Source organism: Conger conger, chromosome 7 (assembly GCF_963514075.1).
Source record: "Conger conger chromosome 7, fConCon1.1, whole genome shotgun sequence".
Taxonomy (NCBI): Eukaryota; Metazoa; Chordata; class Actinopteri; order Anguilliformes; family Congridae; genus Conger; species Conger conger.
The window spans coordinates 42,208,640-42,222,483 of NC_083766.1; the positions used below are offsets into that span (position 1 = coordinate 42,208,640).

The 13,844-nt window shown below is 42.0% G+C and overlaps 1 protein-coding gene across 1 annotated transcript in view; it reads left to right on the forward strand.

The window, feature by feature from the left end:
• Positions 1-12,497, forward strand: part of LOC133133289 (cell adhesion molecule DSCAM-like) — a 221,422-nt gene extending 208,925 nt beyond the window's left edge. Inside the window, 3 exon segments of the mRNA XM_061249396.1 lie at positions 2,188-2,385; positions 4,119-4,421; positions 11,626-12,497. Of these exon segments, the coding sequence (XP_061105380.1) occupies positions 2,188-2,385; positions 4,119-4,421; positions 11,626-11,939 (815 nt within the window). The 3' untranslated portion in view covers positions 11,940-12,497.
• Positions 12,498-13,844: the final 1,347 nt, after the last annotated feature.

Consider the following 13,844-nt stretch of genomic DNA (forward strand, 5'->3'; position numbering starts at 1 on the left):
ATGATACATTTAGAAAAGCGCTGGCAATTTGGAAAATGCATTGATCAATCTGACAACACTTACGCTCCATTTAGAAATGTGCTGCAAATTCATAAAACACATGCAAATACAGAAATGCTGCAAAACACGGATGGATGGATGGTATTGCCAGCTAACCAGCAGGCCGAGTTGCCAGTTTTTTGCCAGTCAAATAAAATAATTCAGATTTTATTGTATAAATATAGAATATACAACTAGTATTTCTGCCCATTATTAGCTACAAAATTCTAATAAATTCACTAAGTGACACAATGAAAGGTGTGCACTAGCTGGCTGTAGATGCTACGTGGAAGATGCTATAACATTACGTTGAAACAGAAGGGAGAAATTCTGGTTTTATCATAATGTGCTAAGCTGACATTAGCTAATTAACTGTTTATGATACTAACTGAAGTAAAGGTATTATCAGCTAGCTAGTAGTGCCTGTGGGAGAAGTGTGCTTATGTAACCCAAACATGAACATTCAACACACAGGTAGACTTTGTCTTGTCTTGTTTCTTGCATTTTAGCGCTTTTGTCAGTGTGCTGGTAATATGCCTTGAGACATTTTTCCCTTAGCCCATGTAATAAAACCGCTATAATTTAGATATCAGTTCAGTCATGCTCTTTATTTCAAGAAAGTAGATAGAGTAGACTGCTGTGGATGCAGAAATATCAGCTGCTGCTGGGTGTCAGGCTTGGCCGTTCTAGATGTTACAGTTTTTGATGATTGCTTACGCAACTCTTGCAACTCTTGCAATCAAAACCTAACAAGCCTTTTTCAAAATGGCACTTTCGCAACAAAATTATACACATTTTACAGAAGAGTAATTTCAATTACTCTTTCAAAGCAGCAACACCACATGGATGTACTTTATACAAAGCACTGCTGTCTTTAGTACTTTTTATACCTTTTACATTTTCTCATACAGGCTTCTGTGAAAGATTGTTCCAGGACAGTACATCTACTTGCATTTCAATGAACACATAAATAGAAAGGCTTCAGCGAAAAATATATAAGCCTATTTTTTTGCTATTGCAGGTTTTTACGACAACAAAAAAAACACAGAATTACAGAATTACAAAAGTAGAATTATATAACTGTAAACTCACAGAAACAAAAATAATGACATAGTATTTTCAGGAATTGTAAGGGATGGGGTGGATGGTTTATAGATCCCGCCTTCAGCTGGGGTCTGGCCACATCACCTCATCCACATCACAAGCAATGTCATCCCTGGCTAGGGGAGATTATGGCCGCCCAAAATGCACCTGCCTCAGGCACATACTGCTTTGTCTGAATGTATCTATGCAGTGCCAATATGACACAATCTACTGCCATTACTGTATTAGACTGTATTACTGTATTACTAGTACAGTGACACTTACTTGCACATAGTCATAGCAAAGGTCTTTGACTCTAACACTGTTCCTCTCAAACAGACCTAATATTGTAGGACTATATTGTATTGTACTGTGATACAGAATGATGTGCAACAATTACATAGGTACAGTCTACAGTGTAAAAAGTTGAAGGCGTACCTGTTCTCCATTCTAAAGGTCCATATTATGGATGCTACCGTGTACTGACCCAGGTTGGGCTGGACTCTCTGCCCAGCCTCCCTCATCATGATTTATGATATGGTCCACCTTATTGGCCCTAATATGTCTCCATCTATTGGCTGGTCCGCTTTTGTAATGTTCTGAGTTTGTTCTGTCTGTATTTAGTGTTATTATTGTTTATTCTTGTTATTTATTCATCATCATGCATATCTGGTTATTGTTTCCCATTACAGTTTCACATTCATGATCCCCTGTTATGTCTGTGTCTGAAAGTTTCTCAGCCCGAGTCACTCCCCTGTTTGCGTGCTTCACTATTCGGGTGGTTTTGGTAGTTTCCGGGTTTTCAACATTCCCTCCAGACTCGAATTCCTTACTTCCGGCTTCTCTCGATAATTAAATGTTAATTAAATAATTAACTACACTTACTAACTACTACTAATCTAGATATTGTACAGTACTAATCCGATTAGTACACTTACTGTCTGTCTAACTAACTAACTAACAGTCACTTTAATTGGGAAGTTTAGATTAGTTGCGTAACTAACTCACTAACGTAATCTCTTATCTTTTCGTAATCTCTTATCTTCTGAACTTCCTGCCTTACAGACCCCACTACCCGCCTCCCTGCCAAAGCTGGCCCCGCCGCACGAAACCGCTACACCAGCCAGTGGACTCTGAACCGACTGCACCCGCCTAACTCCTCCCATACCTTGTCCACTGACTGGAGGCTGCCCACACCACAGGCTGCTGGCTCTGTAGACAAGGAGAGTGACAGTTACAGTGTCAGCCCATCTCAGGACACAGGTTGTGATTGATTGATTTTACTTCATTTCAGGGTCTGAAATATAGCCCATAGGAAAAAAGGAAAATATAAAAGCAACATTTGTGATCTTTTATATTATCTTATATACTTCTCTTTTATACACTCACTGAGCACTTTATTAGGAGCATGTGTACACCTGCTTATTTATGTGATTTTCTGATCAGCCAATCGGGTTGCTGCAGTGTGGGTGAGGAGCTTCAGTTAATGTTCACATCAACCATCAGAATGGGGACGAAATGTGATCTAAGTGACTTTGACCGTGGAATGATTGTTGGTGCCAGACAGGGTGGTTTGAATATCTCAGAAACGGATATCTCACACACAGTTTGCATAAAATGGTGTGAAAAACAAAAAAACATCCAATGAACAGCAGTTCTGCTGGCAAAAATGGCTTGTTGATGAGAGAGGTCAGTGGAGAAGAGCGAGACTGGTCAAAGCTGACAGGAAAGCAACAGTAATGCAAATAACCACATAATACAACAGTGGTATGCAGAACAGCATCTCTGAGTACACAACACGTCTTAACTGGATAGGCTACAACAGCAGAAGACCAATAAGTCAAAAACACAAGTCTAATAAATACCTAATAAAGTGCTCGGTGAGTGTCTGTGTCCAAAATCACAGTAAGAAAGGAATGTGTTGTCTTAAACATAGTGGTTGATCACACTTTCTAGGTTTTTATATGCAATTTGCACAAGAGGGAATTGAAGAAACAATGAAAGTATTAAATATGTCCATTCTTTAGTTTTGGAGAAGTAAGAGTTTTAAATGTATCGTCATATTTTCAACCGGGTGAGAATATTCTTTTAGTAGTACGTCACACAAGGATAACCACTCCCTTTATCCCTTGCCACGCTGCTGGCCTACAGGAAAGTGGGGGCACCTCATAGCTAATTGACAGTATTCAAAACCATGCCAGTTCGGGTGAACTTTCATATCGGGAAATTTAGGCTTAGAAAAATAACTTTAAAAATACATTTAAATGACTGAATAATTTAAAGAAATTGCGCACATTTGTTTTATAGTTGCCTAAAGACAACTAGCAAGTGTGACATCCAACCACCATGCTACTCCTTTAAGGGATTTTTAAAGGTCATATCAGATTCACATTCAATACTATCATCAATACATAGAAATAAACAAGAAGATTGGCTTAACCTTTGCCATAGCATCTATTCTCATTACTAATTGTCCTATTTCCAGCTATAATCATATATTTACTTAAGGGAGGTTGGAGCCCCTGACCACTCAGAATTCTGGTCAGATATTTTTTTCATTTCACTGTCAACGGTTGAAAAGTCAGTTCAAGTTAAAATCACTACACTGACCTTTTCTGAATCAACAGGTTACCACAGGGTTGTTCCCCTGAAAGTTCACGAAACCACAAAATTGGGTTCAAATTGGACATAATGAGCTTGTGTGCACATTATCCTGTGTGTACATCCATTTTCAACCTAAAGGTTATGTTATGAAAAATAGCCAATTTAATAAATTCCACAGCACAATGAGATCAGTTTCTGTCTCAACCTGATGAAACACCAGTGGGATTACACTGAAAATAAATTGAGTGTGTTATCAAACAGACACAAACTGCTTGGGTGCATGTAAATTTGTGTCCCACAGCATCCTGTCACAGTTTATGGAAATGCAGCCATGGTTTGATGGATCCAATACTTTAAATAGATCCAATAAATCTGTCTGTTTTTGTGCCCAGATAGGGCAAGGAGCAGCATGGTGTCAACTGAGAGTGCATCCTCAACCTATGAAGAGCTGGCACGGGCCTATGAGCACGCCAAGATGGAGGAGCATCTGCGCCACGCCAAATTTACCATAACTGAGTGCTTCATCTCTGACACCTCCTCCGAGCAGATGACCGCTGGCACCTACGAGTATACCGACAGCCTGACTTCAAGCACACCCTCTGAGTCGGGCATCTGTCAGTTCACAGCATCCCCGCCCAAACCTCAGGATGCGGTGCAGGTCATGAACATGGCCATCCCCAAGGCTCACAGACCAGGTGAGCTTGCACATCTTTATCTTGGGCTTGCTTGTGTTTTTTTTGGAAGACAGCCACATGATGCCAATGATTTTTTTGTTTTCAATCAAATTGACTGTAAATTAGGGGAGAGAAGGTTAGTTGTGACATGAGTAAGATGTCACACTGTTCATTCCTTCTGAGTTACTACTTACCTCCAAAGTGTTACGTAGGACTGATGTCATAGTATCCTCGCCTCACTGTGCAAGCTGTACTGGATTGGACCAATCCTAACAATTAGCATGTTGCCATTAGCTAGACTGTCCCCCGGCTTTTTTCTGAATACGAATGTTGTACGAGTAACTGGATTCATTGTCCGTGAACAGAGAATTGGCCTGCTTTATTTATTTATATTTTACATTGGCTTCAGTAGCTGTAAATCAGTGACAATGCGTAACATGAAGTTAACACTGTTTCGTGATTGGCCAGTTCCTCCCCGTTTCCTCCCCCTTAGATCAATAAAACTACTGCCTGCCGTCATTTTCTTCCTGTTGTGTTAACTTGTTCCAATCGTAGATTAAGGATATAACTACTTAACTAGTATCTTGTTATTGTGTGATCAGGGGTGCATTCACAAACATTAGTGAACCTATTAAAACTTTTTCTGTGACAATTTGAAAAGGTAGTGCGCTGCTAACAGACATGGCTGGTGACAGGGAAGATATGACCCAAAGTAAACACACAGCCATGTGCTTCAAACAAGCTACGGTAACTTTACAGATAAATGATGTGAAATTATTAAAAATGCCAGAAGATGCAGTCACGCTTTTGTGGACATGGACATTGCATGCATATATATACACTGCTCAAAAAAATTAAGGGAACACTTAAGGGACATATCGGATCTTGATGAACGATTTATTAAAGTTGAAAATCTTTACTGATGTACATTGTATAATTTGCTGAGAACAAAATTACGTAACAATGGTCAAAGGAAATTGTTGTGTTCGTGTTCTGAAGAAGCAGGCTTGATTTATTCCTCAAGTTCTCACTTTATTTATATGTCTCTCCAAGTTATATCCATGTGCATTCTTCATGTCCTAATGTTAACACCTCGTTCAATTCTAGGCTTCTGTATTCCACATGAATCTCACAGGTCTAATTATTATTGCCAGCTCGTGGTGAGAACATGTAACAACTTCTAATCAACACAGAAATCAAAATCATCAACCCATTGAGGGCTGGATTCAAAATCACACCGAAAATCTAAGTAAAAAGTTTTAATCACAGGGTGATCCAACTTATGTGAATTCTATCATGGCAACTCATAATGTGACTCAGTAGTGTGTATGGCCCCCACGTGCCTGTACGCACTCCCAACAACGTCTGGCTATGCATCTGGGTCGGCGGATGGTGTCCTGGGGGATCTCCTCCCGGTCCTGGATCAGGGCATCAGTGAGCTCCTGGACAGTCTGTGGCGTTACTTGGCGGCATCGGATGCACCGATACATAACGTCCCATAGGTGCTCAATTGGATTTGGATCAGGGGAATGTGAGGGCCAGTCAATGGCATCAATGCCCTCCTCACCCAGGAACCGCCAATACGCTCTGGCCACATGAGGCCGGGCATTGTCCTGCTCCAGGAGGAACCCAGGACCCACTGCACCAGTGTAAGGTCTGACAATCGGTCTGAGGACTTCATCCCGGTACCTAACAGCAGTCAGGGTACCATTGGCTATCACAAGGACATGCCTCCCCTCTCTTTTTACCTTTCCTTTGTTCAGTGGGACACGTGTGTTTACGTGTGCTTGCACGCACATACACGCACACACACACACACACCTACCCTACTAACTTCCCGTTTACATTTACATTTTTGTCATTTGGCAGACGCTTTTAAACCAAAGCGACTTACAAGTGCATAGGTTCTTCCACAAGTTAAAGCATCACATCCATAACTAGTAAAATACACATAAAGTGTTGTTCTAAACGTATAGTTTTAAAAATATCTATTTTGCACTTGAAAAGGAGTGTTTTTAGTCTGCGTCGAAATAGGGGGAGGGATTCTGCTGTCCTGACAGTGGTAGGCAAGTCATTCCACCACTGAGGAACCAGAATGGAAAACAGGCGTGAACGTGCAGCTCGACTGCCAGGTGCTCTTAGTGAGGGAAACAGAAGGCGACCAGAGCTGGCAGACCGGAGAGGTCTAGCTGGGGAGTAGGGAGTGATTAAGGATTGTATGTAAGGTGGGGCAGTCCCATTAGCAGCCTGAAATGCCAACACTAGGGCCTTGAATCGGATGCGTGCGGCAATAGGAAGCCAGTGGAGGCCAATGAGAAGCGGGGTGACATGAGCCGACCTGGGCTGACTGGTGATCAGGCAGGCTGCAGCATTTTGGACCAGCTGGAGGGGCTTGATGGCACAAGCTGGGAGGGAGTTGCAGTAATCCAGGCGGGAGATGATGAGCGCCTGGACTAGGAGCTGGGTGGCTTTCTCCGTTAGGAGATGACGGATACGGCAAATATTGTAGAGGAAGAACCTGCAGGTTCTGCCAGTGGAGGATACTTGTGGAGCCAGGGTGAGGCAGTTATCAAGAGTCACCCCAAGATTATTTGCTGTATGGAAGGAGGAAACTACAAAGTCCTCAACAGTCAGTGAGAGGTCGATTGTCGGAGAGGACTTAGCAGGGATGTAGAGAGCTCAGTTTTGGCAAGGTTAAGCTTCAGGTGGTGGGAAGTCATCCACACAGAGATATCAGCCAAGCAGGCAGAGATCTGTGTGGTGACCTGGGTATCGGGGGGGAAGGAAATAAAGAGTTGGGTGTCAATGGCGTAAGAGTGGTAAGAAAAGCCATGGGAAGAGATAACAGAACCAAGAGACATGATGTATAGCGAGAAGAGGAGTGGACCAAGAACTGAGCCCTGCAGGACTCCAGTTTGTAGGGGGTGAGGGTCAGAGACTGAGCCCCTCCAAGTCACCTGGTAGGAACGACCAGAGAGGTAGGAAGAAAACCAAGCGAGTGCAGATCCTGTGATACCCATCCCAGACAGCGATGAGAGCAGAATCTCATGGTTGACTGTATCGAAGGCGGCCGACAGGTCAAGGAAGATGAGGACAGAGGAGAGGGATTTGGCTTCAGCAGAGTGGAGTGCCTCAGTGACCACGAGCAGGGCGGTCTCAGTGGAGTGGCCACTCTTGAAGCCGGACTGGTTGGGATCGTGGAGATTGTTGTGAAGAAGATAAGTGGACAGTTGGGAGCAGACCGCCCATTCCAGAGTTTTAGTGAGAAAGGGAAGAAGAGAGACAGGCCGGTAGTTGTTCAGAGCAGAGGGGTAAAGAGTAGGTTTTTTGAGCAGGGGAGTGACTCTGGCCCTCTTAGGGCAACAATGGCAAGGAAAAACTCCCTGGCTAACAGGAAGAAAACTTGAGCAGAACCTGACTCAGTGAGGGAAAACAACTGCAGCTGGTTGACACCGGTTTGATACGTAGACCAACGGAGAGGCACTGCCCCACGGTGGAGAGAGACAGAGAGAGTAGAAGCATTTTTGGGAGAAAAACAAAATAACCTGACCAAAAACCCTGTTACTAAACCAGACAACAAATAAAGCATGAAATAGCGGTTTTGGATGCCACTTCAGGGCTTTGCTGAGCTCCTGGACATTAATGGGCATAGGAGGCTTATTTATTTTTTACATATCGTGACCATTGGTTCCAAACCGACAATATTGCAAGGTCTGGCACTTACGCCTCTCAGTGTACACCTCACATATAAAATCTCTGTACACCCCAAAAACCAGGTACAATTTCGGCAAGAGTCACTTTCCTTAAACACAACATAAGCACTGCCGCAACTTTCAGTCAAATTTTTTCAGCTCAAATTTTAGTCAGGTGTGAAAAAATGCTATAAAGTAGTTTATTTTTTATCAATTAACAAAATGCTAAGTGTGTGAACAGAAGAAAAATCTAAATCAAATCAATATTTGGTGTGACCACACTTTGCCTTCAAACCTGCATCAATTCTTCTCGGTACACTTGCACAAAGTCAGGGATTTTGTAGGCATACAGTCAGGTGTGTGATTAACTAATTATACCAAACAGGAGCTAATGATCATCAATTTAATATATAGGTTGAAACACAATTGACTGAAACAGAAACAGCTGTGTAGGAGGGTTAAAACTGGGCGAGTCTGTCTAGGATTGCATGAAGAGACAGAAGCATTTGAGACTGCCTAAAAGAAGAACTGTGGCTAGTTCTCCATGATGTTTTGAACAACCTACCTGCCGAGTTCCTTCAAAATCTGTGTGCAAGTATACCTAGAAGAACTGATGCTGTTTTGACTTCTTCTGTTCATGCATTTTCTTAATTGATAAAAATAAACTATTAACATTTCTATTTTGAAAGCATTCTTATTTTACAGCATTTTTTCACACCTGCCTAAAGCAGGTGGAAGAGAAGGCAGCCAGCAGCCGCAACTGGAACTGCTGCGGCGAGCGCTCTCCTGGGCAGGAAGGCCTGGTTGATGGGTGGTTGGGGGCTCTTACCGGAGTAACCAGCGGATGGCTCTGTTTGGTCGGGTAGCCTGGAAGGGGTTGCCGTAGGATGCTGAGACTCCAGAGCTTGGATCCTAGCGTTCATATGTAAAAGCAAACCCTGCATGGAGACCAAAGTGGACAGGACCGGATTGCTGGCCATTTGCTGTCACTAAAAGTTAGTGACAGGTTGAACCCTAGCGTGTTTGGAGGCCGGTGCTGTAGAACTGAAATCCCGGGCACAGTTTTTTTTTTTTTTTTGGTGTTCGCTTTCCGCCAAGTAACTAGCGGGGAACATGTGATCTCTGTCGGAGAAGCAACATACTCTCGGAAAAACTGTAAAAGCTCTTGGTGCAAATGATCAGGGAGCCTTGAATGCTGTGGCTGTATAAAGTGAAGAGAATTTTCTATGCGGGCTAGTCGCCAATTGAGACGTTTTGTCTAGTTGCCAACTTGGAGCTGGGGCAGGTTATCCTCGAGATCGACATGATGGTGAAAAGATGCACAGTAAGAACATTTCAAACTTTTTAAAAGTGATTTTTTTGGTAAATGCATACTGAGTGAGTGGTGTTTTGAAGTGAGCTCAGCAGCGAAAAGCAATGGCAGGGGGACTGCTTAAAAGTACCTTCATTCAGAGAGCAATGTGGTTGGTGTTGGTGAACCAGCTGGGTGTCAGCTGATAGCTGAGAAGTAGGCAGACTACTGTGGTCTGCCTGAACTAACGCTATGCTTAATAAATGGCAGGAAGGAAGTACATATTAGGAGTGGGGAGGCGGAGACACGAAATGAGACACAGGTGGAACAAATGAATGAGGGAATGAAACTGGAAACAGACTATGTTCGCAGAGGGAAACAAGAGGTGATAGGGAAACAGAAAACCAGACATGAATATGAAAAATAATAAAGTTACAGAAACGCAGAACGAGACAACTCTGTAGAAGTGCAACAAGTATGATGTCCCCCTGTGCTTGCAGCTAAACAGGAACTGTTTTCAAAAATTTGAGGTGTTTGTGAATGGCATCTATATTGTATGTAGTTTGTGTGGTGATATCAATAAATTCCTTAATCAAAACATGTATTTGTTTCTGTCTTCTATCTGGCTCACTGAGTATTGCTTTGTGGAAAGGCTTTGTCTTAGAAGTAGGGAGGGGTCAGGCCAGGTGTGAAAAACCTGCTTACCTGGCAGGACCGCATACCACATAAATATTCGTTGAAGAAAGGCCATTAGCCCTCCCATTGTCAACTGCTGCTGAAAAATAGTACTGACAACACTAGGTTTTTGTAATTTATTTTATATTTCTAATTGGATTTGCTACAATATTTTGTCATATTTTGATACCCAAGACTGAGATTTCAGAGATCCAAAAACTTTGTTACAGTAGATTAGTATGTGTTTTTACAGCATTACTGTATGTGTTCAAAACTACTATTTACAATTTGTGTGATTCTAGAGCAATTTACAACCAACATATGATTCTTACCTAATAACCCTTGCCATATTATTGTAGCTGAGTTTGTGCTGAAAACGAATATATGAAACACTTTGGAATCACTGTATATAAAGTTGATTAAAATGACACAAATGTCAGAGCATGGCACAGTCTCCAGTTTTCCTCATTTTGCCCTCAGACCCCAGAAGGTAAAGGACTCACAGAGAACAAATCTGTCGGCTCATCACCGAGTGGTTAAGCACTGTGTGTGATCACCGAGTGGTTAAGCACTGCACTGCTCTCTGCCATTTGTGCTGTGCCAAAATTGTGGATTTGTTCCTGTGCAAGGACTTGGAATATCAGTGAAAATAATAGATTTGCATGTAGTGGAAACCTTCAATGTTTTTAACTCCGTAATCCTGTTTTGTGGAACAGGCCCCAGTTCTACTATATAATATACTTTAATGTAGCTTTAGTACAGTAATGCATTTTCTTTGATTATATACAAAACTGCCTTTTAGAGCTTTCTGCTCTGCATCCACCTTGTGTAATGAAATGTTGGAAATTGTTGATGTACTGTTCTAATCTGTCGGCTCATCACCGAGTGGTTAAGCACTGTGTGTGATCACCGAGTGGTTAAGCACTGCACTGCTCTCTGCCATTTGTGCTGTGCCAAAATTGTGGATTTGTTCCTGTGCAAGGACTTGGAATATCAGTGAAAATAATAGATTTGCATGTAGTGGAAACCTTCAATGTTTTTAACTCCGTAATCCTGTTTTGTGGAACAGGCCCCAGTTCTACTATATAATATACTTTAATGTAGCTTTAGTACAGTAATGCATTTTCTTTGATTATATACAAAACTGCCTTTTAGAGCTTTCTGCTCTGCATCCACCTTGTGTAATGAAATGTTGGAAATTGTTGATGTACTGTTCTACCAGAGTTAGCTTGTATGTGTGCAGTCTATGACAAATTTAGGATCATTACATTTTATTAAAGGACTTAAAAGTTATATTCTGAAATACTTTTAAACTGCAATTAATTACACTTAACTTTACAATACCAGAAAAGTAAAATGTACATAAGAAAATACAAATACATTTTTATGTTCTTGAAATGTTTAAGATGTTTTTCCACTGTGATGGATTATCAAGTTGATAAAACGGACGGCCAAAAATGATACAGCAAATAGTGCACAGAGCTACAGGTCCGCATTGCACTCACCGTACCAAAGTTGTTTTTTACACTGCCTGTGCATTTACCCCGTGCTCTTGCTTCCTTTCCAGGAGGTGAGCTGGTGCACCTGCCCTCCTATCTCCGGATGGACTTCCTTTTAAACCGTGGCATCCCTGGGGCAGGGCGTGAGGGGTGCTTGGAGCCTCAGAAGAGCCGCAGTCTCAAGCAGCCCCCCATCCTGGAGCCCACACCCACGGAAGCCCCACCCAGCAGCAGGGATGCTCAGCAGTGGCAGCCAGGGACTGCCTCTACGCTGCCCCAGTGTGAGGGCACAGACTTGGTACAGGCCTCCAAGCTCAGCAGCTCTCAGGAGTCCCTGAAACAGAGCAACAACCCATACGCAAAGTCGTACACTTTAGTATAACACAGAGCATGAATGAGACTGCAGACACAAAGACGAGCCCTCAGCACACATAACACACAGACTCTTGTGAAAGCTGTTGTATACACTCACTGAGCACTTTATTAGGAACACCTGTACACCTACTTATTCATGCAATCTAATCAGCCAATCATGTGGCAGCAGTGCAATGCATGAAATCATGTAGATATGGGTCCGAAGCTTCAGTTAATATTCACATCAACCATCCTGATGGGGAAAAAATGTGATGTAAGTGTCCATGGAATGATTGTTAATGCCAGACAGGGTGGTTTGAGTACCTCAGAAACTGCTGATCTCCAGGGATTTTCACGCACAACAGTCTCGAGTTTTGTGGGAATTGTAGGAACAACAAAAAACATCTAGTGAGCAGCAGTTCTGCAAGCAGAAACACCTTGTCAATGAGAGAGGTCCGCGGAGAATGTCCAGACTGGTCAAAGCTGACAGGAATGAACGCAAATAACTACATATTACAACAGTGGTATGCAGAAGAGCATCTGTGAACACACAATGCATCAAACCTCTAAATGGATAGGCTACAGCAGCAGAAGAATCAGTAAGTCTAATAAATACCTAATAAAGTGCTGACTGAGTGTATGTTTCCAATTTCCAGAAGGTCGGGTTACTTTTACTCTTGCTTTCCTACTTAATTTCTTTTACTTCAGCATTAATTTCTTTGACAATACTCCATGCAAAGATTGTCAAAATAATGTATTTAAAAGAGAGAAAAATACTGATATTATTATAAAGAGGATTGTTGACGATTATGACGATGATGCTGCAATGATGCTGATTATAAAAAAATATATAATTATATTGCTGTACAAAAACAGAAAATCTGTAAAGCAAATGAGAGTAGAATAAGTATAATATGAAGGGATGTTGTTTCATCCATTTATTTTTTCATGCATCCCACAGAGTGGGAACTGGCTGGAATATATATTGTTTTTCTGGAATATATTGATTTATTATTGGGGGAAACTGGAAGAACTTTGTGAATTCTCTAATTTGTCCAATCATTCAAGATATCTTTTAAAATGAACTGCCTACAGTATGTCTGCATGGGGACTGAATCCAAAAAGTAAATAATAATATTTACTAACTATTATTATTATTATTATTATTATTATTAATAAGTGAACAGTTGGTTCTCATACAACATACATAGTGTTGGATGCAGGAGAAATGGGAGGCATAAAGTCCTGAGTGACTTTGAAAAGGGCAAAATCGTTATGGCCAGATGACTGGGTCGGAGCATCTCCAAAATGACAAGGCTTGAGGGGTGCTCCTGGTCAGCAGTGGTGAGTACCTACCGACAGTGGTCCGAGGAGGGACAAACCATGAACTGGCAACCGGGTTTTGGGCATCTAAGACTCATCAATGCACAAGGGCAACAAAGGCTGATCCAAACCGACAAAATGTGTCACAAGTTGCAGAAAGTTTTTATGATGATTACAGGAGGAATGTGTCACAACACAAGTGCATTGCACCCTTCTGCATATGGGGCTGCGTAGTCGCAGACTGGTCAGAGTGGCCATGGTAACCCTTGTACACTGTTGAAAGTACCTGCAATGGGCATGTGAGTATCTGAACTGGAACTTGGGCAATGTTTTACTGGGATAATCTGGGCTGAGCATTCATGTGGACATAAATTTGATATCATTAATCATTGCCTCATATCATTGCCGACCAGGTACCCCCCTTCATGGCATACCATTGGGCACCTTCAGAGGTCTTGCAGAGTCCATGCCTCAGTAGTTAGAGCTATTCTTACTTTTCATATTCTTTGTATTGCTGGCTGTGGGTTCAAGTTGTTATCACTGTTATTTGCACCAGTTTTCTGAGTGGTATTCTGGCTAAATACAAGCTGATACGTATTTCAATTTAGTC